We start from the raw sequence: 26,694 nt of genomic DNA, 5'->3' as shown, positions 1-26,694 counted from the left end.
AACTTTGTATCTTGGTGAAAGACTGTCAACAGATTAACTGTTATGTCAAAATTAGAAACCATTCAACGCCACCAACCAAGTAAAGCACTTAATCATATAGTTCTTTTAAGTGTAAGAACAGTCTCACTGCATTACAGAGGAAAGTTATAAAACATATGATTAAATGCAACTAAATTAGGTGCAAATCACAAAAGAAAAACATAATTTTGAAAAGCCTCTAAAGCATACTGGAAACAAACAGGCTGGTGAGACAGAGAAGGCTGAATCCTTGTCGCCATAGTTTCTTTCACGTATGAAAGAAGTAATGGTAAAGACCACAGCTGATGCATTTTCAAAGGCGTAGATGATTACTTACCTCCCAATGTGGCTTTTAAAAATCACCTCCAAAATGATTACCTAGAGGTTTAGCATAAGTCTTAACATAAAGTTCATTTTTGCTGTATTACAAATTAAACTTTGACCCTTCATGACAGTCTGATAAACAGCCATGTACAAAGGATAAATTCAATCTCATTTCAGAAAAAAACTCCTATTGCCCTGAAAGCATCTCCACATACATCCACACGAGACTGACAACAGCCCTGATACATACCAAAATCCTTTTCCTCCCTTATCCTCAGAAAAGCAGTACAGAACAAAAACACAAACAAAAAAGCAGCCATTAACCTCATCAGGTGGGCTTTGGATGAAAAGTATAGGAAGAGAGTCCGCCACCTAGAAAAACTAACTCTAGTCATGAAATCACAAGAAAAAAAGAACTGTTGAACTCCAAGGAGAAAAAGCAACAATGTTAATTTCTACAAAAGAGGACCGAAGATAGATGCAGACAGTTAGAAAAAAAGGATATTGTTCTCTCTCTCCCTGGTGCTTCATGTAGTACAGCGAAATCAATGTAGGAAGACTTCCGAGGCTGCTTGTATGCCCTTGAACTACCAGAGGTTCCTGCCAGTGCCACCATGAAGAACCACAGCCCTGAAGTGGGAAGACTGGGCTGCAGGAGGCTGTGTGAGACAGCTGAAGAGGAAAGAGATCCCATGGGTAATCCCAGGACTAAAGGCATTTGAACTGTGAGGCCCCATTTCTACGGAGAGCACCAAGTCAGACATCTTGTAGCCAGGAGGTGTGTTCCACATACACACAGAAAGGGCTGACTCACACAGACACAGGAGGTTTGAAGGACAACTCCTGCCTTTTCATACCTGAACACAACAGTTTCATAAATAGACATCAGGGATAGAGCTCACAAAGTTATGAAAACTTAACCTCACATTAAAGACACGCTCTCTACAGCTCAGAAATTTTAACTTTAATTTTTGAAGAGGAAAAAACGCACCTGTATTCCTTTGTCCATCATCAATAAAAACAGAAAATGCAAAATAATGGGTCTGCCTGCTAATTACTCTAATGGGAAATACTGCTTTGACCTGCATTATTCCTTTATATCCATGTATTATCCTTCTCCTAAAATCACCGCATGCAGAAAAAAAATACTTTAAATAAGTAGCTTTATTTTATAAAATCTGGAACAAGGCTTTACGTATCTGCTCACAAGATGCAGACTACAGCCACTGCCCTCAAGTCATCCACAGTACCCCAGATCAGAGCAGCACCCAGCAAGAACTTCATTGGAATGGCCTCCATCTTCACCCCAGGGAGGGTGAACATTGTGGCCCCACTTCAGCAGGCAACATTTAAATGTCTGACTAACCTCAACTTAACCCCCGATCATTCCTGGATCACAACTAGAGTGGCTCAGCATCTGGCAGGATTGAATCCGAAGGACATATGCAAGAAGAAACTAGCAATTTCAGTTTAAATGCTAATACTTTTCCCAGTGAAAACACAAGTACAACAAGTGATCTCTTGTCTCACAGAAAGAAGCCTTGATGGTTATTTAATGATCACAACTAACAGTTAGAAAACATGAAATAAAGCTAGTCTTCCATTGAGCCTGAAATTTTCAACAAACAAAAGTACTCAAAGTTTTCAAAACCAGTTAAGTCTGAGTTTCTTAATAAAGCAAACTTTCCATGTTCTTCAGTCACAGATCCACGTGCTAGCACCACACAGTTACATTTAAAAACTGAAACACCCAGCTACTTGAATGAAGTTTTTCAGGGTTTTGTTTTGTTTTGGTGCTACCTAAAGAATCTAAAATACATCATATTCAATGAAATCAAGTTCAGGCATCAGTACTATTCACCACAAGATCTGTCTGCCTTCCAGTGATAAATTAAGAAGACAAACACTATGGAACTAGTATTTCCTCCTTTCTTACTCTGGCCTCCTAGGAGAACATAGATACAGTTTGGTTTGTTTGGGTTTTAACACATTTGAAGTATGCTCTGTCTTAAGTGAAGGTAAGTTGAGAGTGATTTCTGTTTGACAATTAAATAATTGTAACAATTAAGTAATTAAACAATTAAATAATTTCTTAAAAAATAGTCACCAAGATTGCTTTTCCCCCCTGCCTACCCGGAAAAGGGAAAAATTAAAGAAACGCAAGCTCGTAAGACTCCAAATCCTGGGGCTTCTGAATCTTAGAAGTCAATGCTGAACATTATTTGTGATAGCTTGAATGAATTAATAACCACTGAAATGGCTACTCAGTTTAGTAGAAACTTACTAGTTTATTCAGAAACTTGTAACAGTAAAATATCTGTTGTTCACTGAGAAGCATCCATTCTAAAAGCCTCTTCATGCAGCATCTGAAAACACCACTTCTGACAGTAACTTTAACTGTGTAAAAATTATACTGTCATTACCTAACACATGAGAACTGCCTCATTTTTACTGATAATATAAACACACATACGAATGTATGTGTACACATGAGAATTAAAACATTCCCCACACACTACACCCCCAGTATAAAACATAAACTTTCTCCAGAATTAGAAAGCACGTGTAAAATACAAAAGAAGGAATGCAGTTCTATTTCCATCTTATATGCAGTATACTCTTTAAGTAGAGATACATGCACCAAACCTCCACATTCAGACTCCAAATGGTGCTATAGTCAACTGTAGATGGACATCTGGAATAATTTGAGAAAGAAAACTGAGTTTCTCACAGGCTCAAACTATTATTTGCAACCTGTCCAATAAAGAAGAGGTTACACGTATTTGCTTTAGGTTACCTTCCTCCCCTTCCCTTCTCAATTTACTGCCCCTTCAACAGAGCAATTCATGCAGATTGCTTAAGTGTTTGGACACTGGGCTTATGTCAAGGCACGGAAGATGTGCCACATCAGACCTGTGGTGCTTGGCCTGTCCATACAGGCCAAAGTCTTGGTATCTCCTCATTCACCTCCGGGAAGTTTTGTACAGCACAACAAAGAACTAAACCATGGCCACACAAAATGTAAACTGCATCTGAGCTTGCTGAATCAGATCAGCTCATCAAGTCAGTCAGGTCAATTCCACTGCCATTACATACTCTACAATTATAAAAGTCCCTTACGCCCTGAAATTCATTGTGAAAGGCTCCAAGGTGGGTGGTCAAAGCTCAGAAGCAAATGAAAGCAAAACAAGCTGCATCCAAGAAATATGACTCTTTTTCAATATACTGATTGTAGAAAGAGCTGGTAGCAATTCTGATAGCTGCTAGGAAACTAAAGGTTACAAGTATGATTTAAAGACTATTTCCCCTTGTAATTCTGCCAACTTTGAATCCTTCAGGCTGAAATTCTTCTTGCCTATCTCAATCTAATTTTTAAAATTATACTAAAGGAATTGCACCACATCTACAAGGCAAAGAGTATTCATGTGTCCACAAAATTCATGTAGAACACTTTTTGTATTTGAACAAAATATAAAACCTCTTCTATAATCTCTTTGTGATATTAGAAAAGTTTCTAATCTTTTTGAGAAGAAACTTTAACATCTAGATATTTCAGAGTAGAAATCTGAAATGTGACAGAACACTTGGGTGATCCAAAGTTAGACAATGCCTAGCATGGCCAGTCTGAAAAATCCAAACCCATCTGTCTAAACTGTAGGTTGCTTAAGACTGCAGCTTGGATTAGACAGGTCAGGGGAAAAGTGAGATGGCACCTGGGCAAATGAGGGATAGGAATAAACGAGACTGCTGGGCAAAGTCTGAGAAAGGTGATGCCACAGGGGTCTGTTTGTATCTAAACACATTCCTTGCCGATATCTGGTTGACTTCCCACGCACACTAAACCCAAGTTTCATGTATACACATTCTACTATGATCATACCACACTTTCCCTCTCACAGGATCCCTGACTTGCTCCCTACATTCAGTGTATGAATAAGGCCAGCACGACAAACTAAATCTTATCTTCAGGACACCTGCTTTATTTACTGCATAAATGGAAAAGTGCACAGGAACTGCTGGAAGCAGCAAACCCAGCAGCAGAGCCCAGTGCACATCCCCGCTCAGTTTATGATCAAGCATGCTAGGGTGAAATGGGATATCCGAGACAAACACATGTGCTCTCTGCTTCAAACCCTGCTGCAAGAACACCATCAGCAAAGGGACAAGACAAAACCTGGGACACGGAACGTTCAAAGTGCTGCAAATAAACCCAGAGGACTGTCACAAGTATAAATTGTCTGATCTATGAAAGAATTTTCAAACATATTGTTAAAAATGGATTTCCTACTACATGAGAAAAATCACAATCTGAAATCCTAAGTTAATGAAGCCACAGGGACTTGACAACTATCACAATTTTATTTATTTGAAAACCAGTTACATAAGCAATCAGTGAAGACATTTACAATAAATTTGTACAAAATATTTTTTAGACATTGAATGCCTCCTAATGAAGGAAGAGAAGCAAAAAGTCGTTTTATTTCTCCTTTCTAAACATTGCCCTAAAAACACTTGATCATTTGAATTAACAAAATGTAACTTGGGAACACAAGTCCCTTTAAATTTTAGGAGTATTAACTACTTTCAAAAGTCTTATCCTTGAACTTAGATCACATCTAATACATACGTAGTAAAATTAAAGGGAGGAAAAAAGCTCCTGACCCAGCCAGGTACCCTGTGCTGCAGAGAACTTGGGGTGCGCCCCGTGTCCGTTACTTGGCAAGATGGGAGCACTTCTCAGCTGGCAAGGACAAGCCTGCTCTTACCAGAGCAAACCTGGTGCAGCGGCTCTGTACAGAAAGAGTGCCCAACGCAGCCACGGCGCTCAGGAGCCATGCAACTGAACCAAGAGCTTTTGTAAGGTCTTACTTGATTTTTTTCATTTTGAAAGAAGTAGAAAAAACCTTCCCCTAGGCTGACATATCCACACCAATCACAACAATTTGTGGATTTACTTTTAGCAATATTAAATTCGGCATATACGCATAACAAATCTTACTTAAATGCATACTTTCAAGTTTGACAAAGCTTCTTACTAGAAGACCTTAGCTGTGTCAGGGCTTGCAAGCAGCACACCAGTAACATGCTTCTTACTGAGATTATTCCAGTATGACCTATCAAGACACATGCACCTGGCTACATTAGTTATTTTAAAACAAACAAATCCTTTAAAATAATTCCAAAGATTGCATTGTCCTTCAAACTCATAAATAGCTCCTGTAGAAATGAAGTATGGAAAAATAAAAAGTGACTGGCATAGAAGAAGGCTGTAGGAAACCTACAACAATAAACGATCTGAAACATAACACAATCTCTACATGACGCTAAAATTCCTTTGAAATCTGGGCATTTATTTAACACTCTTGAAAGAGTTATTTTGCTAGATTAAGAAAAGAAGAATAGCAGTCATATCAGAAATTATCTGGGAAGATGTAGGTAAAGGGAGAAGGAGGAGAATGGGATGTAGAATCGGGAAGTTAGCTGGACAGAGGAGCTGAAGTGATCATGGATTCTGGATGAAGGATTTAGAAGACAACCAGGACTAGGAACCAGAAAAAATAAAAACAAACAAAAAAAAAATACCACCACAAACCTACAGGATTAGTAAGAGGCAGCGTAAAGGATGGAGATCTCAAGTAAGGGGTGTGCATATGCATGCGTATGAATGTGTTGGCAGGAAGTGAGGACCAAGAGAAGAAGCTTAAGAAGGACAAGCCCGGGTCCTGCAACTGGGACCAGAAGTTGGATAGCATTGGACAGAGTAGATAAGGACTACTGCGAGAACCAGCTGCGCAAGCCACTATCACCAAGTTTAGAAAGAATGGGGGAAACAGCCTATTACTTCTCCTACACACCACCTTTTGTAACAGTGCCTCCTTGTCTGGGAGGCAGTGAAGTAACATGAGCCACTGCAAACCTACATGCTTTATAGCAGGATGCAACGTATCTTTACCTGGTTGCTAACAGAGATGAACTAGAACAGCAAAAAACCACTATTCTTCAGCATGTTAGAATGACACTCCAGACCATGTGGAAATACTGGTCAGAATCAGGAAAAAAATCCTGTTTCCAAAGGAAATATTTAGCTGCCTTAACCACATATGCAACTTTTTTTTTTTCTCCTGTCTTGCACCATGCACTCTTGCTTTCAACTTCTGCAGCAAATGAAACAGGAGCCATACAGACAACATCGTACTTCACTGTGCAGTCTTGATTCTTCCCCAGCACACAGCCCTCCAACCTGCTGGATGAGGCAGTGGGGAACAGTAAGCAGTATGTATGTCCTAATACACGCATAAAAGGGTATAATTAAGATTATCTGCCTTTCTCACTTCCTAGTCAGTATGTTTTCCTTATGCAACATTAACATTCTTTCAGATTCATCTGTTCAGCCTGGAAAAAACAGTCTTAAATGTTTTGTCCACATACTCAAAGACTCCACAGATTTCACAGTTGTGAGTGGCTCATCGCTTTCAAAATTTAAACACAGCTTCACTTTCAGAAGAAAACAGTCCAAATATGAAAGACTGCTCTTGAAGTTACAGTACAAGAGATAACAGCAATAGGAGCTTTTGTTTGCAGGAATTATCCAGCTAGCTACATTTTTTTCTTCTTTTCAAGGAAGTTCCATGCTTGCTTACAGACTATTACATATTAGAGTAAAAAGTAATACACAAAAACTACATTGAAATAGTTACAAGTGCAGCATGGCCACCCTACTTGCAAACAGAACCAAACAAAGGAGAAATTATATAACATTCTCCATCCATTTATTTCTTACCACTGTACCCTGGCTTACTACTGCATGCAGTACACAGTGTGAAAAGGCTGTTTTGGTACAACAATCCAGAAAAGTTATCCATGGACAATGGAAAAATGTAGCAGATGTCAAAGGAGTACTTAGTCTCAGGACTAGCAAAAATTGCTATTAATAACCAGAAATTAACAACATAGACTGTGCAAAAAAAAAAAAAAAAAAAAAAAAAAAAAAATCCACAACAAATCCTAAACCTAATAACAAACAAAATCATCTAATCAACATTACAGAAGAAAAAAATTTCAGTGAAGTATAAGATCAGTTAGTGCTCCAGGCAAAGAAACAGAAAGATCATGGAGTGCTCTGATGCACTGTGGAAACAGAAATGCTTCTTACACATTTCTGCCATTATTTTTCCTAGGGCACCATGGAAAACACGTTTTGGACTCTCTACTTACAAGGTTTAGAGATGTTATTTGTTATTCTGTCCATATGGATAATAACAAATCTTAGGAAGAAAAGCTTCTTCTGCGTTTGATGTTGTTAAACTTTAGTGTGTAGTATAGGCTTAATAAATCTGTGTACATCAGGTTTCTGAAAGCTTTCAAAGCATCCAAAACTCTATACAGCAGCAAAGGTGAGAATCAGAGAACTGAAAGACTACGCTTGGGTGCCCTGCGAAGGCTTTAGAAGGATAATTCGTTCCTTTGTCAAGTTAAGAGTTTGATTCCATTCAAAGAGCTCTTACTAAATATTCCTAAATGGATATCACTGTAAAAAGGAAAGCTGAAGGAATGAAAAAACTGGCAAAGGGGATAGTGTAAATCAAAACCATGTTTTTCATAAAAATCACCAATCCTGAATCCCAGTGCCCTTTCTTATTTGACTACCTACACAACAGACTATAGATTTTTAACTCCTTGCCTAAATAGAGGATAAGAACAAGAAGGAGAAGTCATCTGATCTAGCCAGACAGCCACATTCCAAAGAAGCCACTTCAAGACACACAACTAAGTTCAGACAAAAGATGAGGATGATCATGCTCGTCTCTAAAATGGGGAGCAGGGGGAAAGAGAGGAGAATCTCATTATCCTAAAACTAAGCCCTATGAAACAAGAGCATCCAGAATTGAAGTTACACTAAAAAGAAACCCAAGCACATTAAGACATGAAAATGGAAAATTTAGGCAGCAGAAGATAAATACTGGTTCACAAAGATCCTTGCACAAGTCCTTCAGTAAGAGATTAAAGAAATTATGTAGTCATGGAATCAGAATCAAAGTACTTCCAAGGATCAGACACTTAAAAGCAATAGTAACTTGTTTCCTTTATGATAAAACACACTGGAGCTTGTGTTAAATAATCTACCACACTGAAGGAAACATTTAAATTACTCAATTACCAGAGAAAACAGAAGAAATTACAAGGACCCAAGACAAACTGAGGGAATGGGCAATAAAATGGGTAGACCAAAGGAGTACTGACAAATTAAAACAATAAACACTGCATGCATAATATAAATCATGTGGAATTATACTGAAATCTAAACCACAAACTTAAGAATTCAGAATTCCTCTAAAGGCTCCCATAAAACATTTAGCTCTTCTGCAATCACAGGGGTAATAAAAAATAAACTTAGCCTGAGTGAAAAAAAAAAAAATAAAATCATGAAAGCCATTAAATCATCACTACAGAAGTCAACGGGATGTTATACCAGAGCACAGTGCTCAAATCAAGATATGCTATCTTGAAATAATAATGCAGTGCTGGAAAGCGGAAAAAGAATCGTTATACCATCAGTGCCACCAAGTGCAACTCCATTTTCACTGAAGTGAAAGTTTGTATATAGACAGTCAAGAGAAAAAGGACTGCTGCTCTTGAAGAAGAAACATACTAGAAGTGCACACAAAATATGGCATGGCACCTAGAACAAAGAGAGGACTGTTTCTTCCTCTTTCCTCTCAATGTGAAAACAAGGAAATGTGTAATTAAACTGAAATGTGACTGTGCCAGAAATGAGAAAGGAAGGCATTTCACTCCTGGCCTGCCAAGTAACCTGTGAACTTCCTTCAAAGGAGAAAGTGGGAACTAGACCACACACTGAATGAGATCTTTTTTAAATTACACATTTACAAATATAACAAGATGGTCACAATTATAATATTCCCTAGAAACAGAAGACATGATCTATATATCCATATAGTTAGAGCTTCTAGATGAGGGCCACCGAAGTGGTAGACTTCACATTAGGTCTGTGCCACAGGTACATTTTTGCCCACACTTTTTCAAAGACTGGAAGAGCAATGCCCCAGAATTCCCAAAGGAAAGCTGATGTTCCTCATAATTTTCCAGAAAGTAGATGCAAAGTATCACCATAGACTCCAAACATAAAAGCATCACACAATGCCCATACCTGTGAACTAGAGCAGATGATTTGTTTGCTTCAGGGGTGGCCTTGGTAAAACGAGGAGAGTAGAGCTACCTGAATGCTAAACAAATCGCAATCACAGAAGCATACATTCAAAGCACAAGCAGCTGCTGGAAAAGGCCCTTCAGACCTCTTGCTTCAAGATGTATGCCAACAGACTATATGAAATAAGGCAAAAGTTTTCTGCAGGGCAAGGGTATTCCTCAACTGCTAGGTTTCTTGCACTTTTCTCTAAGGCAGCAGACTGCAGTGCCACCGTCGGAAGGGACGATGACCCAGACAAATGGATGGCCCAAACCATTCTAGTATCATCTGCCCTCCTTACTGTTAAAACGCTTCTCCTTTCACACTTATGTTTATTATACAGTTACTTTAAGACAGAAGCTATACCTTGCCCAAATGATCTCCTTTCAGAGTGCACTATATAAGAATTAGATCAATAAAAGGAAAGGGAGAGAAGGTTGGCACCTCCCAAAATGACGTGCTAGTGTCTATCCAGAATGCCTTCCACATCCTAAGAGTACCTGGAAAGGAAATACCACCAACCCAGAAGGAAAGAGTTTGGGATTTGAGACTGTCAAGCTGTAAGGTAGCACAGTAAAAATGAAACTCACTCAAACTAAAATAGTTTCTTCTCTTCATGCTAATTTTAGAATGGATCAGTTGTACCTAGGATCCATTTTTCATTCTCTAAAGTTAACTAACCTTTTTGTAGTGGAATATCAGACTTTCCTCTTCCTTGCAGGCAAATCATGCCTAGATGGTACTTCACTTTAAAAAGATTTGTGCAAATGTATTTCAACAAATGGACTATGCTCCCCACTTCAATTTAAAAGTTGACATGACAAATACATGAAACATGAATCCTCATTAACACCTCTGGTAACCTTAGACCACTGTACTTTCACTCATTAAGCTGTACTTCACATCCAAAAATCAGAGGTGAGAAATGCTCAATAGGACCTAAGTACTTGGTTTGTAAAAGCTATTATTTCCATAGTAAGTAGGAAGATCAGAGTCTTGCTTAACTTTGAACATCAATTCTATTAACAAACAAGACATTATTTCGTACTCAAGAAATCTTCCTTTAATCTGGAGATGCAGCAGTTTCCAAACTTTTTTTCATTTTGACCTGTTTCAACAGAGTAATCTTTGAAGCCAACTAAAACCAACCTTGCAAAACAGTGGCATGGAGCAGTCAAGAATGCATTATCCAACCAAAGTGCCTTCAGCTCTTGTTAACAGCTTTGGAAACTGTTCAAGTACAGAGAACAACCATACACGTACAGAAGGCATTTCCAAATAGCAAATAATATGGGGAAGTGGCAAAAATCAAAATAAATCATTCACATAAATCATTAACAATATTGTTAGATCTTCATATACTGTAGAGAAAAGATATAAAATGATATGAATGTTTAAAGAGGCAATAAACTTGCTAAGAGAATAATGAAGACTAATATGACTTGTAGTACAAAAGCTCCCAAAGGCCTTGTTCTGGATAGGAGTCCCACAGTGCTATGTATGGCAAAAAACATGAGTCCCCATCGCAGAAACCACTCACCCCAAAGGCAATTAAAATAAAATAAAATTAACTAGGATATTAATCTGATGTGTGCAAAAGCTCTGGTTTTTAGATGCAATATGTTTTTGGAGTCTGTACTACCGCTTCAGTCTGGAGGAAAAGAGGATTACAATCTTCTTTTGACAGCCTGATTCAGGAACAGTAAGAGATGCTAAGGAAAAAGAAACAAAAAATATTCATCCTCTCAATCGTGAAGTGCTTGGCTCACATAAATGCTACTTATCCTGCAGAAGGGGAAAAAAGACTGCTTTCCTGTTTAAGTAGTAAAAAGCAGACTCCCCAGTTATATAACCTTTCTTTTCTTCCTTTTTTTTTTTTTTTTTTAAAGCTGGAACTCTGTGTTTGATTTCTATAAAATTCACTTTAATCTACAAAGAAATTTTCAAAGTCCATTTCAATCAGAATAGTAGTCTTTCATTTGCATCATGTATCCTTTATAAAACACACATGTTAAGAGAATGTTGCAAGAAAATGGCTGGAAGTCATCCCAGAAACTACTGCCTTATATATCTTTTCTGTAATTCAGGAGAAAAAGATACTACACATTATTCTAGACTGGGAAACCGAAAAGAACAAAACATTGTGGATTCAGCATTTGCTGCCAGAACACCAAAAGTATTTTTTACACAACAGGACTGTGCTTTTTAAAACACATACAGAAGTCTTTGTCAAATTTAAAAGATTAGTCAATTATCAACAAGTGTTCTGTTCACTTTTGCTAAATTGGAGGTCAAAGAGAGACTATAATCACAGTTAATTCGCAAAGCAGTTAACATCAATGCATGAACTTATACAAATACATGGTCAAAAACGGAGTAAGAGGAACCTTGTTCTCCAACAATCAATACAGCAGCAATGTGGAAAAGTCAATTATGGTCATAGACACTGGTAGAAAAAGGAGCCCAAAATAGCATCATGAGAACAGCCTTGACATGCATGCTGTTTAAAGATGTAAATACAGTAACAATTACAGATTGTGCTTCCAGGATCATTCCACTTTTAAAAGGTCAAAACATGAGCATTTCTAAAATCTCAGCATTCAACATTAAATACTGAAAATTAAGTTAATACATCCTACTCATCCTTAATCCAGTAATACCTTTAAGTTCTGATGTACCTAATTGCAAAGCATTGCTGTAGCTAAAGATAATCCCAAACCAGATAGATCCTACGAAATCCCTTAAGCCCCCTTCTTCCAGAGGGATGAAGCAAGAGGCAAAGGTAACAACACATGGAAAATGCATGGGAAAGTAGCAGTCTAACAGAGATATTCAGAAAGCATGGCAGTATCCAGAAAAATTAAGCTCTTAATAAAAAGCTTCCATTTAAATGGCCTCCAGTGTCAGCTTCTTCAGTAGTTGTGCATCATACAGCAGCTACAGCCTGATTCAAACCCTGTTTACACAGCTTGGAGCTCAGGTGCACAGCAGAGAGCCAGCCCAGCGTAGCCAAGAGCCACCTTGAGGACAAAGCTGATAAAACCAAACGCTAATTTTCTTGCTAGGAAAAATAAGGCACATACAAAAATGACATCTTTTTATGAACAGTAAAACACCTAAATAGCAGCAGAAGTGGCTCTGTGCATGCATGGTTATATGTACAACCTGGTAACATCCATGGGTTGCAGAAGCTTGCAGTCACTGGACGCCTGTGTGCAAGGCATTAGGAGTGAGGCCAGGGACACAGAGCGCTTGCGACACTCGACAGGACGTTCTCAGAAGGCTGCTTCTCATCCATCTCCACTTGTTCGCTGTGACACATTGCCCTCTCCATTGCATAAAGCACAAGGTGGTGATCTAGTCTCCAGAGAACTCAGTGGAGCAGACAGCAAGGTCTGTGATGGTGAGTCCGCAAGTCTTCTACTATCCCGAAGTTGATGCTTTAGCATAGCTTGAAGAACAGCTTGGAACCCCCAAACTGTACATATACCAAGCTCCCCACAACTAAATGCCAAATATCCATTAACACCTTTGAGGTACCTTGACTCCCTGGTAGCCTTTACATCTTCAGCATCTGTACAAATGTACCCATTAACAGACAAAAGTCAGATTAACCTGCTTAGCACAGCTAACATTAGCGTTAACACTTCAGGAACATGTTTAAATTTGACACTGAGTAATTAAACTAAATCATATGTATTTAAAGTGCACTGTTCCAAAGGCACTCTCAAATCACTGCAGAGCTGTAGATAATTATGTATAGTAGTCAGTGCACTGGAAAAAGAAGATGAGGAAATGTTCCTGAAAACTAAAAGGAGCTGGTGTGCTCTGAACATAATCTGAAGAAAGAATATGGGTGTTGCATAGCACATAACCTATAAATTAAGCTGTCAATAAAAATAGAGACAGAAAAGGGGAAATAAAAGGCAAAAGAAGAAAAATAGCTATTTCTTCAAATGAAGCTCAGCTGCTGAATCCCTTTCTATAAATCTAATTATATATATTTTAAAATTCAACATTACTTTGTTCTAAACATTATTTCTTAGATGTCAAAATCAGCACAGAGGACCATGTATTTCTTGATTCAGATTTGACAGGCCACTGTATTATATTTTAATGCTTACTGGCATGCTACAACAGGTAATGTATTAAAAAAAAAAAAAAAAAACAAAAACAAAAAACACAAAGCTGTGGAAAAACAAAGTTCTATCTGTAGAATATTTTCATGAAACATTGTTTGGCAGCTAATAGACCCGAAAAAAGAAAAAATTGGTGCATGAGAGAGATCAACCTAAAATGACTAATGAGGAAGAAGAAGGAAAACATAGCACGTGAATCTGCAGCAAAATATAATGTAACTATGTATTTCTACAATCGGTAGCAGGTTGTCTTTCAGATCACAGGTACTTCTATAGTTATACAAACGTCCTTGCTTGCTCAACAGTGAAGGTCTTAAAACAACTGACCTGATTATTTTTTCTTTCCCCCCCCCCCCCCTTTTTTTTTTCCCCAAGGGTTGGGGGCTCCTATTCAACCTGTATATTGGGAAGCCATTAAAAATTAAAAAAACCCACAGAAACACAGTGAATAATGAATAATGTTATAACAGAAAATTACAGCATTAGCATAAGTAGCATAAGCAAACCTATAGCAGCATAGCACATTAACGACAGTTACATCAATATGAAATCTGGTAAAAGACAGTTTTAAAATGCTCTTACACAATAGAAAATCCAAAAAGGCAGAAGACTTTTACAATGTTGAACTTATACACACAAAATGAACTACAGGTAACACTGCTAAGAGATGTACGCATCTTACCCGTGAGTACAGCTTTTGCTGAAGGGTCTGCCAGATCCAGCGCAGATTTCCCATCGGTGTTCCGAATGTTTGGATCAGCTCCGTGCTGCAGCAGTACTGTGCAGGGAAAGCAGAAACAGTATCTTACCTCAGGTATACACAGATTATTTACTGTTAAGTGTCTCTTCGGCATGATGTAGGCATAAACACACATTGCACTATTTTCTTTATTTTTCCTTCTGATTCTTTTTCCTCTCTCTCTCACCCTCCCCTCTTTTTTTTTTTTTTTTTTTTTTTTTTTTTTTTTGTTAAGCACTGCAGCAAAGAATCTTCTCCAGAGTAAGGCTAAATTGGCAAGTTAAGATAAAGTAAGATCACATGACTTCGCATGATAAACATGAACCCTGAATCTCTTGCAAGACTCAGTTTTGGGTTCCTCCTGACAGCTAGCTAGGAAGCTGTGCATTCACTGACTCACACTGGGAAATCTGCTGTGGAACCTGCTCCTGCCTTTACTACCACTACTGCCTCTTGCTACCACTCCTGTTCCTCTTCCTGCCAAATATCCCAAGTCATCCTGCCTCTGTAAATCCGTAAAATTCCAGCTTTTCAGTGCCTTGTCACTTGCACACAAAATCTTAACCACAGCATACCGGCTTGCCTTCAAGGAGTGTAACAAATCAGGTAGGATGTGTAACCTGGTACCCTGCAATCTGGATGTTCAGAAGCTATTATTCTCACTGGTATGTCTTCTCCCTGTTAAGCCTATTAACGCATAAAAATTCAAGTACATAAAAATACTTAGAATGCAATATGCAACCATATGGCTAGGAATGCACTGATACAGTAGATCATCCTCATCTAGAAAAGCTCATCAAAAGGAAAACAATATGTTACCTGTAAACTCTTTTGATCAGAAACAGCATAACAATCCAATTCAGATCACCCCCTCTCTCAAGATCAAGGCATTTTCCACAGAATTGGGAAGCAAAGCCCACAGCGACATTAAGAGGTCTGATAAAAAGGACCCCAATTCTCCATTTCCCAAAATTTTGTGCAAAATAAGCACAACATATTACAAATTCAGAGCAACAGTTACACACTTACTTTGCACAAGTGTGAATAACCAGACAGCATACCAGAGGTGCAGAGACTCAATATCAAGGAGACAAATAATAAAAAAAAGCAGACATTTATGGTTGCCCATGTAAATATGCATGTAGAGACACTGCTGGACTGAAGTAATCAGGACAAAGAAACACTCGGAAGCACTTTTTGTAACTAAGAATGCAAAACCACTTCATAGACAGGATTCTCCAGGAAAAAAGATTCTGTTCCAATCCAGAACAAAAGTAACTACCACTGTTATATTACATATATCACTAACCAGCAAAAGGCTTTGTAGAAATAAACATTTTTCTAAATTAAAATTTTATCTGGTAGTATTGTATAAGAAAAGAAGTCTTAATGAAAACAATTCTGACTTCAAATGCTTTTAAAGTTGCCAAATTTCATATATTTCAGCTTACAAGATGCTATGTTACATGCTTGCCCTAAGCTGAATTTTTGCAGAAGTTTGGTACTTCAGTGAAGTAAATTGACTTATTTTATGCTTTGCCAAGAAGGTGCAGTCGTCCCATGCTTCTGAAAGAAGATTCAAGTAGGCAGATTGGGCTTTTCCTATGAGGTTTTTTTTTTATTTGATGGTGGTGGTTGGGTTTTTTTTTCCCCTATGTCAAAATGACGACACCAAAATGGGAAAAAAAATAAATTCAGATAGCACGTGCTTACAGAATCTTGTTAAGATCTGGCACCTCCATTTCTGAAGATGCCATCTGTGCCATACATTCTACCACCCCCTTACAGATCTTACTCAGGGACAGGTTTGACGCTGAGCCAGCCTCACAAGCCAGTGAGACACACTCCAGCAGGAAGTGGTGAACAGGACTTTTTGCAGATTTTTTTAAACACAGTAGGCAGTACAGAAAGTAAGTATGGAGAGACACACTCAGTACGTCCTGTCTCTATTCTCTTTGACTCTGCTAGTGAATCTATACCGTGGAGAAGGAAGCCATTTGTCCCAAAAGGCATCAGGGGAAGAGTGGAACCCTAAAAGAGGGAACAAGCAACTAGTGTCTATAAAGGGAAAGCGGGCAGTATGAAATGATGGAACAGCCCAGACTAGATGAGATGACAGGGAAGGAGTCACATGGCAAAAACATGGGGACAAAGAGCTAGGGGAGAAGGTGATGTGACCTGGGAAGAGATAACAACTCAGAATAAAGGAAGAAAGACCAAGAGAGAGGAATGACTGGGTTTTGAACAAAGTCTGGAGGTTTGGACTAGCATGCGAAGCCAAGCCAAGGCAGGTTAGGGTGCAAGAAAAGTGACTTTAAAAAATGAGAGCTAACAGATGTTGAGATGTCAGAGGGATCTGCAACTGCCTGAGCCCGATGTTAAAACAGAAACACACATTTTCAAGTACCTTAATTCTCCAGTCCTGTGCAAACCCACCAAGAGTGCTTCCCTGCTACTTCTGCTGGCACACAGAAGATGACAACAGAGTACTGCTTTCAGCTCCTCTCTTGGCTAAAATGACAGAGGATTATGCAGTGTATCTAACCTGTTCAGTCAGGCTAGTAAACCATGAAGGTGCATGGCTTACAACCTACAATTTCTGTGTCAGGTATTTAGTTTTAAAAACCTAAGGAAATACATAAAAAAAATTTACTAATGGTGCTTAAGCTGGTTCCCTGCAGAAACCTGGAATTAGTGTCTGCTGTGGAACATGCACTTGAATTGGCCAAACTAGGTTCAGAAAAAGAACCCGTCAGAACTCAACTGCTGTAACCATAAGACTTATCCCTTCTTGTCTCAGCAATCACTCATCCCACTTGTCAAAACCCTTCCAGCCTGTTCAGCAACCAAGGGTATGGTCTTGCAGACAGATCCCTTATTCAGACCTAGAGGCACATCTACCCTGTGAAATTAATGCGATAGCATCTTGAGAGATGAATCCAATCATATAAATACAGACCGTATTAGAATGCAGATGAATAAAAGCGGCAAATTCAGGTCACAAAGGCAATCCTATTCTTACATTTCCTCTACTGACTATCTGATTCTATACTCTCCACACCTTTTCAGTACATAATCTCACAAAAAGATATCCAAGTGAGAAATGTTGTCATCAGCATGAATTAACAAAAGAAATCCAGCATTTGATGTTTAGCCTATTGGTGTAATGCAGCTGTTCTTTTCTACCCAGCAAACCACAGGTAGCTTCTAATTGAATGTTCTTCTGCTTGTTCAAAACCTTTAACACTCTAGCCCAACACAAAGTGTCTTCTAACCACAGGGTATTTGAGATCTAGACACAGTGTGTCTCTCTGAATTTCCTTTTCAATGCACCAGGGATGTGTAAAAATGTCAAGACAGATCTCCTGTTTGAGAAAAACATTCCCTTTATAATGAAACACAACAGAACAAGCCATTCTAGCTACTGTAGCTATTTTGGATTTCAAACACTGCACACCAGTTTTAGAGGACAGTTTCTGAGCAGCCTGAAAAGGAAACGTGGCAATAGTTTATGTCAAAAGACTGCTGTTAACAGCCAAGTGTAAGGATGGTGTGCACACAGATTCACTCCTGGAACTTTTTTAATTAGCATATTTTGATATGCTGGCTTATTTCCTCTGGACAGTGGGGACATTGGGGTGTATTATTTTTCTGTACTGCAGACAGAGCCCATAATAATTCAGCAATGTCATTACCTGGCTATCCTTGCCTTTCCTACAAGCCATATTGTACAAACAGTATGAAGAAGCCCTCCTTTTAATTGAATCTTCATCTTGTATATGGACAAAGTCCTGTAAGCTTAACTACAAAACAAACACAGACTGGTACAGAGTTATATTTTTACCATCACTGCAACCGCTACAATACATAAGTTTCTGATCTTCACATGCCATCTGAAATGCTTTATTTAGTTACACTGCTATTATACAAGATCAGTACTAGAGATAAGAAAAGCCACATTCTTCCCACCAAATAAAAACAAGCATGTTACAGTATTGCACAAAGCATGAGCTACAACCACTAATAATTTCAGATTACTGCCAACTTGCTACAGCAGAACAAATCCTAAAATTAAACACTTGGCCCATAGCCTCCTGGCACAGGTATTTTGAACTGTGAGGCTAACCAACACTACCTCGTTTGGCTGTCAAATTATAAACTCACCAAGAACAAACATTCTTACTTTTAGCAGTTTCAGACTTCACATATTCACAAACAAGGTATGGCAAAAACTTCCCCAGTAATTATAAAACAACAAGGGAAAAGTAAGTTTTATTGGAAGGAGGAAAGAAAAGAAGGGGGATAAAAAAAAAAGAGTTTGTCTACACACAAACTATCACCCAAGTACTTAGCCTTTCTTCCTTCATATTGTCTCAGCTAAAAAGTGCACCAAAGAAAACACTTCTGACTGAAAGACAGAAATACAATGGGAATAGAATAGGAATAAAAATCAAGTTGGTTGTTTTAATACTAGACATGATCAAAGATCAGAATATTTCTGTCACAGTTTGTCTAGGCCCAACATCCACAAGCTTCCTGAGTATACTTACAGGAATGCTGATGGAAAAGTTCACATTTAGTTTCCAATTGGATGCACAGAAGTACAAAAAAGGGACACACCCAAACCTTTGACTGTTGAGTGAAAAATGCAAGAACAAGCAGACCTTCCAGAAGTACTGCACTTAAAATACCTTTCCAGAATCTGTCCTTAAAGCTGCCTGATGCTTTTCATAACATTCCCAGAGCCTTCAGTTCCTCAGAGCTCTGTCACTGCCTCCTCTCTCCCCACCAGTTCTTTAGTCACTGTGTCCCACTGCCTTGTGCCTGTGGTCCCTTCCAGTTACCCTAGCTTCAAAATATATCCTTCCTTCCCTCTTTTCAACTTTACCTTTTGGAGATGATCTCCAAAGGTCCTTTCCAAACCCTATGACTGTAGCTTTATCGACTTAGTCCCAAAGTATCATAGTACAGAGAAACAGACTAAGAAAAAGCCCTCCTTTTGACTTGCAACATAGGCACTGTCTTTCATCCTTCTAAAGGATATCTTTAAAGCTGGTCATTCTCTCACTAGCCTTAGGCCCAGGAGCACACACACCTCAGTACCAGTTCCATACAGGACGTTTCCAACTTATACCTGACAAGAAACACCGTGTGCTCATTTACTCCCACATTATGAAAACATCTAGACAACACACTGGAATCCAAACTGTTAATTTTTTTCAGCCAATGCTAAATGCATCTTCTCCCCTACTTCTACACATAAATCAAATCACTGAGGTTTTGAAGCTTTTCTCATGTTACAAGAACAACAATTTCTTGCCTAGAAATTATGCTTCTGTGATTTAGATCGAATAATCCCATTTTGGCAAGTTACCAGATACATAAGCCTTTTTGTTAGACAAACCCATATAACAAAAGGAGTAGCACCCTACTTTTAGCTTCATAAAGTTGAATATATGAGATACAGCTAATAACATTAACCACAACTGTATCGCTGATAAACCTCCACCTCTGTGAGCAACCTCAGTCTTGGCTGCATGATGAAGAAAAAGGCTATACTTGCCAGCCATTGGTGAAATCGTGAGATGCAGTACCACTAGAGTGGCTGGACACAGCTCTAAAAGTTTGAGTATCACTACTTGACTTGATGACATCATCCATGACCTCAAACACCACTGCCAGCTCAGCCAAGAGAAGTTGGAAAAAAGGAGAGGAACAGGTCCTATGGTCCTGACTATCCCTCTATACTGAAAGCCAGCAAAACTGAATGAAGAGAGGATTGTTGAGGAATGAGGCCAAGCACACCCAAGGATTTAGTTTGGTGTCAGGGTAGGGTAGAGGCAATAACCAGACACATCTGGGAGCACTGCAGGTGGTTTACTGGTAAGAAGAGGTAACAACCAGGTAGCAGTTCAGGGTAGGAATGCATTTGATAGGAGACAGACAAACATGAGAGAGTGTGCAGAAGCAGAAAAAAGGAAGAATAAAGGCACGTTGAGCAATTAAATCCCTAAGGGAATTCAGGGAGAAATATAGAATTCCCCACGGGTGCAGGCAAGACAAGTAAGGAAAAGATGCAGAAGGCTAAATCTCCAGCAACAAAGGTGTCTGCAGTTAACTACTGAAGACTTCAAAGACCTGCATTACTGGCTGCTTTGTAGGGTTTTATTGCTCAGATGGCAGACAGGAGTCAACTCTCCCAGGCTGGGAGCCACCTTTTCTGAGGAAAAGGTTAAGGACCTTGCTAAACTGAGAAATTATGTCCAGCTAGTCTCAACATCCCTGGGACAAAGGGGCCATGAAGAACAGTACTAAGATTGAAGGGGAGAAGGGAGGGTCCAAGCACCAAGTTTCAGGGCAATAAGGAACATCTCCAGCAGGATGAGAACAGACAACACTCCAGGGCAGAGAGCAGGAGAGCATGCAGCCTTTATTCCCCCTTCCAATTTCAAAATAAAAAAAAATGAAGGGCTGCAAAGAATTGTAAAGCTGCTCCCCTGCAAAACAGCACTATCACAGGCTATGGTTTCACCTAGACCATGCTGGCTGAATCGCCATCCCCAGCCCTGTGCTGCCCACCCTTGCTTCAGGTGGCTGCAAACATTTGGTCAAGCAACAAGGCAGATCAGAAACGTGATCATTTGCCCAATCCAGTTCATCATGCAATGACATGACACGCTCTGGTTTGCACCATAAAGGACAGTACAGGGACATATGCTAGTGACAGGAGTCAAAAAGGATCATTTTGTTGTTCTAGTTAGGAGTATATCTAACATTACCAGTCAAAGTCATGGTGGGTCAATGTCAGCTCCAAGCACTTCCCATCATTTTGTCTTCCCTACTTACCTTGTTCAGGGCATCCCAGTTTCCCAGTTCCCCAGACAACAGTTTTATTCCCAATGAACCAGCATGTTGGTTTTGTTCTTTGTTGGGGCCAGACAGAGCAAGAGACAAATGTGCCGACTGCAGTTGTATGGAGCAGATGAACAGAAGCTTACAAAAGCAACACTAGGCCCCACTATGCTGAAACAAAAAATTCTAAAGGGAATTAGAAGTGCTCTCCAACAGCATAGACAGAAAAGAGAGTTCTGACAGCAGAAAAAAGCAGCAGACAAGTATCAGGGGAAGTTCTGAGCAATAGAGAAAAGCCAAGGACTGCTGATATAGTAGGAACCAAATCTACAAAATGCAGCAAAGGAATTAGAGCATGTTCCTCTAAAAAGGTGACACAGTCCCTGACCCAGCTGAAGTGCCTCTATACCAGTGCACACAGCACAGGTAGCAAACAGGAGGAGTTGGAAGCCCCTGTGCAGCTAGAAAGCTACTATCTAACCACTACCACTGAAACATGGTGGGAAGGATCACACAACTGAAGTGCTGCAATAAGATGGCTAGGAACTGTTCATAAGGGACAGGCAAGGAAGGAACAGCAGGCAGTTACCCTCTATGTAAAGAAAACTAATTGACTCCACAGAGCTGCCTTTGAAAAACAGCAGTGAACAAGTTAAGAGCATATGTATAAAAAATTAGGGGCCAAGCTAATAAAGGAAACCTCATGGTTGGTATTTACTGCAGGCCACCTGACCAAGGGGAGCTTGGTGATGAAGAGTTCTTACTTGAACTACAGAAGCATCACACTCCCAGACTCTGATCCTGCTGAGGGACTTCAATCACCCTGTCAGCTTCTGGAAAACAGCACAGCGAGCTGTAAACAGTCCAGGAGATGCTTGGAATGCATTGAGAATAATTTCTTTATCCAGGTGATAGCACAACCAGAGGAGATGCATTACTAGACCTCTTGCCAACCAACACAGATTAACTAATTAGGGTTGTCAAGACTGGTGGAAGCCTAAGATGCAGTGGTCACAACATGGTGGAATTCACAGTCTTGAGGGATACAGGCCAGCTGAAGAATAGAGGTAAGATTCTGAATTTTAGGAGAGCAAACTTTCAGTTGTTTAAGGAATTAATGGATGGGACTTCCCTAGGAAACTGCATCTCAGGGAAAAAGGAGCTGAACAGAGCTGGCGACTCTTTAAGGACATTTTTCTCAGAGCACCAGAGTTCTCAATTCCCATGTGTAAGAAATCAGGCAAGGAAGGGAGGAGACAAACATAGCTAAGAACTTCATAGTCAAACTCAAGTGTAAGAAGGAAATGCAAAGGCAGTGAAAACATGGACATGTATCCTGGGAAGAATATAGGGATGCTGCCTGGATGTGTAGGGATGGGATCAGGAAAGCTAAGGCACAGTTGGAACTGAATTCGGCACAGGATGCAAATAATAAGAAGGGCTTCTACAGGAAAGCTGGCTAGAAAATTAAGATTAGAGAAAACATACCCCCCCCTTGATAAATAAGGCATAAGAACTAGTGACAACCAATAAGGAGAAGGTTTAGGTATTCAACACTTTTTTTGTCTCAGTTTTCAATAGAAATCTCTTCCCACATCTCTCAAGCCCCTCATGAACCTCAAGGCAGGGACTGCAGAATGAAGTCCCTCACATTGTAAGTGAAGATCAGGATCAAGACCACCTAAGGAACCTGAACATACTTAAGTCCATAGAACCCAATGAGATGTAAGCCAGGGTCATGAGGGAATTGGCTGATGTAGCTGCCAAGCCATACTCAATCATATTCGAAAAGTTGTGGCAGTCAGGCAAATCCCCAGAGACTCGAAAAAGTGAAACATCACACCCAGTTTTAAAGAGGAGGACCCTGGGAACTACAAACCAGTCAGCCTCACTTCTGTGCCCAGTAAGATCATAGAACAGATCCTCCTGAAAAACACATTGCCAGTTAGAGACACCAAGGGCAAATCACGCCTGACTAATTTGGTAGCCTTCTACGATGGAGTGATTGCATCACTTGACAAAGGAAAAGCTACAGATGTCATCTACCTAAACTTCTGTAAGTCTGGAACAGGTTGCCCAGAGAAGCTGTGGATGCCCCATGACTGTAAGTGTTCAAGGCCAGGTGGCACAGGGCTTTGAGAAGCCAGATCTAGTGAAAGCTACATCCTGCCCATGGCAGGGGGGTTGGACTACATGATCTTTAAAGTTCCCTTCCAACCCAAACCATTCTATGATAGTAATCCTCCAAGCCAGATCCTGGAGATACGCAGTTTTAAAATGTATGCAGACACATGGTCTTAAATGGTTGTTTCTAAGAAAAAGAAAGCTACCTCTAGTAAAGAAATGATATAGTCAATAGTAAACCTTGACTATATGTGACATAATCCAGATAAAATCATATCATCTGCTTGCATGTGTCTATTACCTTGTCATTAGGTGATAACAACAACAGCTGGGGGCATCAATATATGCTAGGAGGCTATACATGCAAACAGTTTGGAATACGGCTCCCAGCAGAGGCACTTCTTGCTTAATGGCTGAAAAGACCATTTGGTCCATCAGGGCCAGAGGATAGCTGTATCAAACATCTCACTTCCTTGACACAGATCTGCTCTTTGAAAGGCAGGCTGTCATGCTCCCGTACGTTGCAGAAACCGTACCAGTTCTTACAGTAACAGGATGCAACTACCAAATTGAGCAGAGGCCCAGTAAAACATGACACAGAAACAGTGCTTAGAGGTCAGACTCCCCTTCATCTTAGGTCAACAATTCACAGAAAGAGACTTCAAGGCAGCAATAAGGAATCTTCAAAGTAGCAAAGGTCTCCTAGTACCAAATTTTTGTTTGTTTTGAGGGGAGAAGAAGGATCTAGACAAAAATAGTATTACAAAGCATCACTTTAAAAGATCTTTATCCTATTTTCATGCAAGCTCTAATTTCTCAGAATGATTCTTTTGTCTCAGACTTTTCACTGTTTGCTCCAGAGGTACTTTTAGACTTTGCTTACTGAAGTTTCAACCTTTTATCAAGATAGCCGGACTCCTGGTCTATATATACACACACACCATAAACCTCACTTCCCAACACACTACAAAGTATTTGAATGTATTCTAGAATTAATTTGCACTAGATATCTCAGAAACCAGATTTATCTAATCCAAGTAAGGCAGGGGAAAAGGATCTGAACCAGACAACTGAAACCACAAGCGTCATTGCAAAAGTCAGAGCTCTTCCAGCAGGGCAAGAAGATACCTTTTTAAAAGGCTTCTTCCTCCCTCAGTGACTGCCCACAACTCTTTTCCCATAAGTAGGTGCATCTTAACTACAATTAGTTTTCTATATGTAGGAAGCACTACAAAACTGCTCCCTGGTACACCAGTTCTGCCTACCACTGATTAAATATGCATAGGGAGAGAAAACAAGCAGAAAGTTCCAGAGGCTGTAGGCAGCACAGCAGGTTGATAATATCTTTCTGCCCTCAGAGAAAGAGCCAGAGTTGGTAGATCACTCAGCCTACATGAACAGCAATTCAAAGCCTTGATCTTGCCTGGTCTTAAAGTAAATACTCCTGTTTCCTTTCCTGGATGGTATACTTTTCAAGTTAAAATTTTCCATTTCAGCTAAAAGTGAGAAAACAAAAGTGTATGCAGGTTATGGAGAATGCAGTCTTCTGGAGAGCAACCTTGAAACTTCAGTGTCACTGCAGTTTTTTGTTTGTTTGGTTTTTTTTTTTTTGTTTTTTTTTTGTTTGTTTGTTTTTTTTTTTTTTTTTTTTTTTTGTTTTTTTTTTTTTTTCCCCACACCACGCAAGAGATGGCTGCATCATTCCGGAATGCTCTCCCCAAGCACACAATCCAAACCAAAAGCTGTGTTGTATAAAGGAAGCTTCGGGGCTTCCACAATGAACCTGCAAAATGTATGAACTCTAGAAGCTTAGGTTAACAAAAATGTTAGTAAACAACTGACTAGCTAGCAGTAGTACATGTATCAGTCTTGGAAACTTTCTCCAGCCACTGCCTTAGACCATATTATTATGTAAAACAGTCACATTGGCATCTATCCTTAAAAGCACAGCACTGTATACAGATACATTTGTTCTCCAGTCCCAGAACTGCTCACCACCATGCCCTGTTGACAGAGAGCAGTGCATGTATTAGCCTGTTTAGCATTAGGTCCTTGACAAGCAAATATTGTACACTGCAAAAATCTCACAATCTATCAGGTAAGATACCATCACCATTGTGGGTCTCATGCTAGGGAAGGGTGCACGTTAGATCAGTCTGAGTGGGTTCCTCTCCTGGGTCACATGAGTCCTGTGCTATCCCTGTACCACCACAAACAAGTAAGTAAAAACAAATGGTTGTAGCCAGTTCCTATTGTCTCCTTTGTCGTGTAAGTTCTGTATGCAATACTATAGCTAGGTCGAGAGCATTGTGCCTAACCAAGGAATTACCTAGTACTGCTTGCTTGGACAAGCCATCAGCAAAACACAAAGACTACACATAGCAGCATGAACAGTAGGATTCACATGAGACAATTCAGCGTTTCCTAGAAAGGAATAGCTTTGTCTAAGAAGAGTGGTGCATTTATATAAACATGGAAAACCAATGAAATACTGGAGTACAGGAGTCTATGTTCATTGTGAGTCCTGGCTGGGTAAAAGACCGAAGTGAAGACCACACAGAACAAGACGCAAGTGCTCAGTATTTTCAGTAGGCTTCAGTCACCCACAGTTCATTCTGTACATTTGCTTTACACTGCAGAAAGACCAAATCATTGAAAAGACACCTTCCTTGGTTCACTATATGACAAATATTTAATTGTCTGCAGGTTTTTACAGGCAAGATCTGTACATCCTATAGCAATACTTCAATCAATATTTTCCATTAGACTAAGGAAGCATCTGATAGAATTGGCCCCACTCATTTATGCCTAACAGCTACACATATATCTAGTCATTGTTTTTAAACCACATATGAACTGCATTAAGACCACATGGTTCCTCTGAGAAGCTAAAAACAGATATTGCTACAGTAATTAGAAGCATAGTCCTGTAAGACTTGGCAGGGGGGTTGGAACTACATGATCTTTAAAGACCCTTCCAACCCAAACCATTCTATGATTCTTTAAGATTAAGTATATCTGCAAGACATTTAGGAAGCCACTGTAAAGTGGTATCAGACATCTGAAATCAGTTTCAGTGTCTGCAAGAGCAGACTGTTGACTGCTCTGTTCTGAATAATATGCAACTTCCTCTTCCCCTCCCTCTCAATTTGCTAATAGTTAACATCAGTACTTGTGAAGACCTTACTTCCCATAAATGACCTACAGCAAGTTTTCTAATAGTGTTTTGCATATTATCATACCACCGCCTTTGCTGAAAGTAACCAGGTTCTGATTTAATCAACACTTGT

At 39.5% G+C, this 26,694-nt stretch overlaps 1 protein-coding gene across 3 annotated transcripts in view; it reads right to left on the bottom strand.

Moving 5' to 3' along the window:
• The window catches only part of TNKS (tankyrase), a 144,649-nt gene that overhangs the window by 97,850 nt on the left and 20,105 nt on the right, over nt 1–26,694 (bottom strand). For all 3 annotated transcript variants that reach the window (XR_006167051.1, XM_042808425.1, XM_042808426.1), the window contains exon 3: nt 14,372–14,467. Coding sequence is in view for 2 of the 3 variants with exons in the window: in XM_042808425.1 (XP_042664359.1) it covers nt 14,372–14,467 (96 nt within the window). In the remaining variant the exon portion in view is untranslated. The remainder of the gene's footprint in view (nt 1–14,371; nt 14,468–26,694) is intronic.

Source organism: Tyto alba, unplaced genomic scaffold (genome assembly GCF_018691265.1).
Source record: "Tyto alba isolate M040663 unplaced genomic scaffold, T.alba_DEE_v4.0 Super-Scaffold_6, whole genome shotgun sequence".
NCBI lineage: Eukaryota > Metazoa > Chordata > Aves > Strigiformes > Tytonidae > Tyto > Tyto alba.
This window is presented reverse-complemented; position numbering and strand designations above follow the sequence as displayed.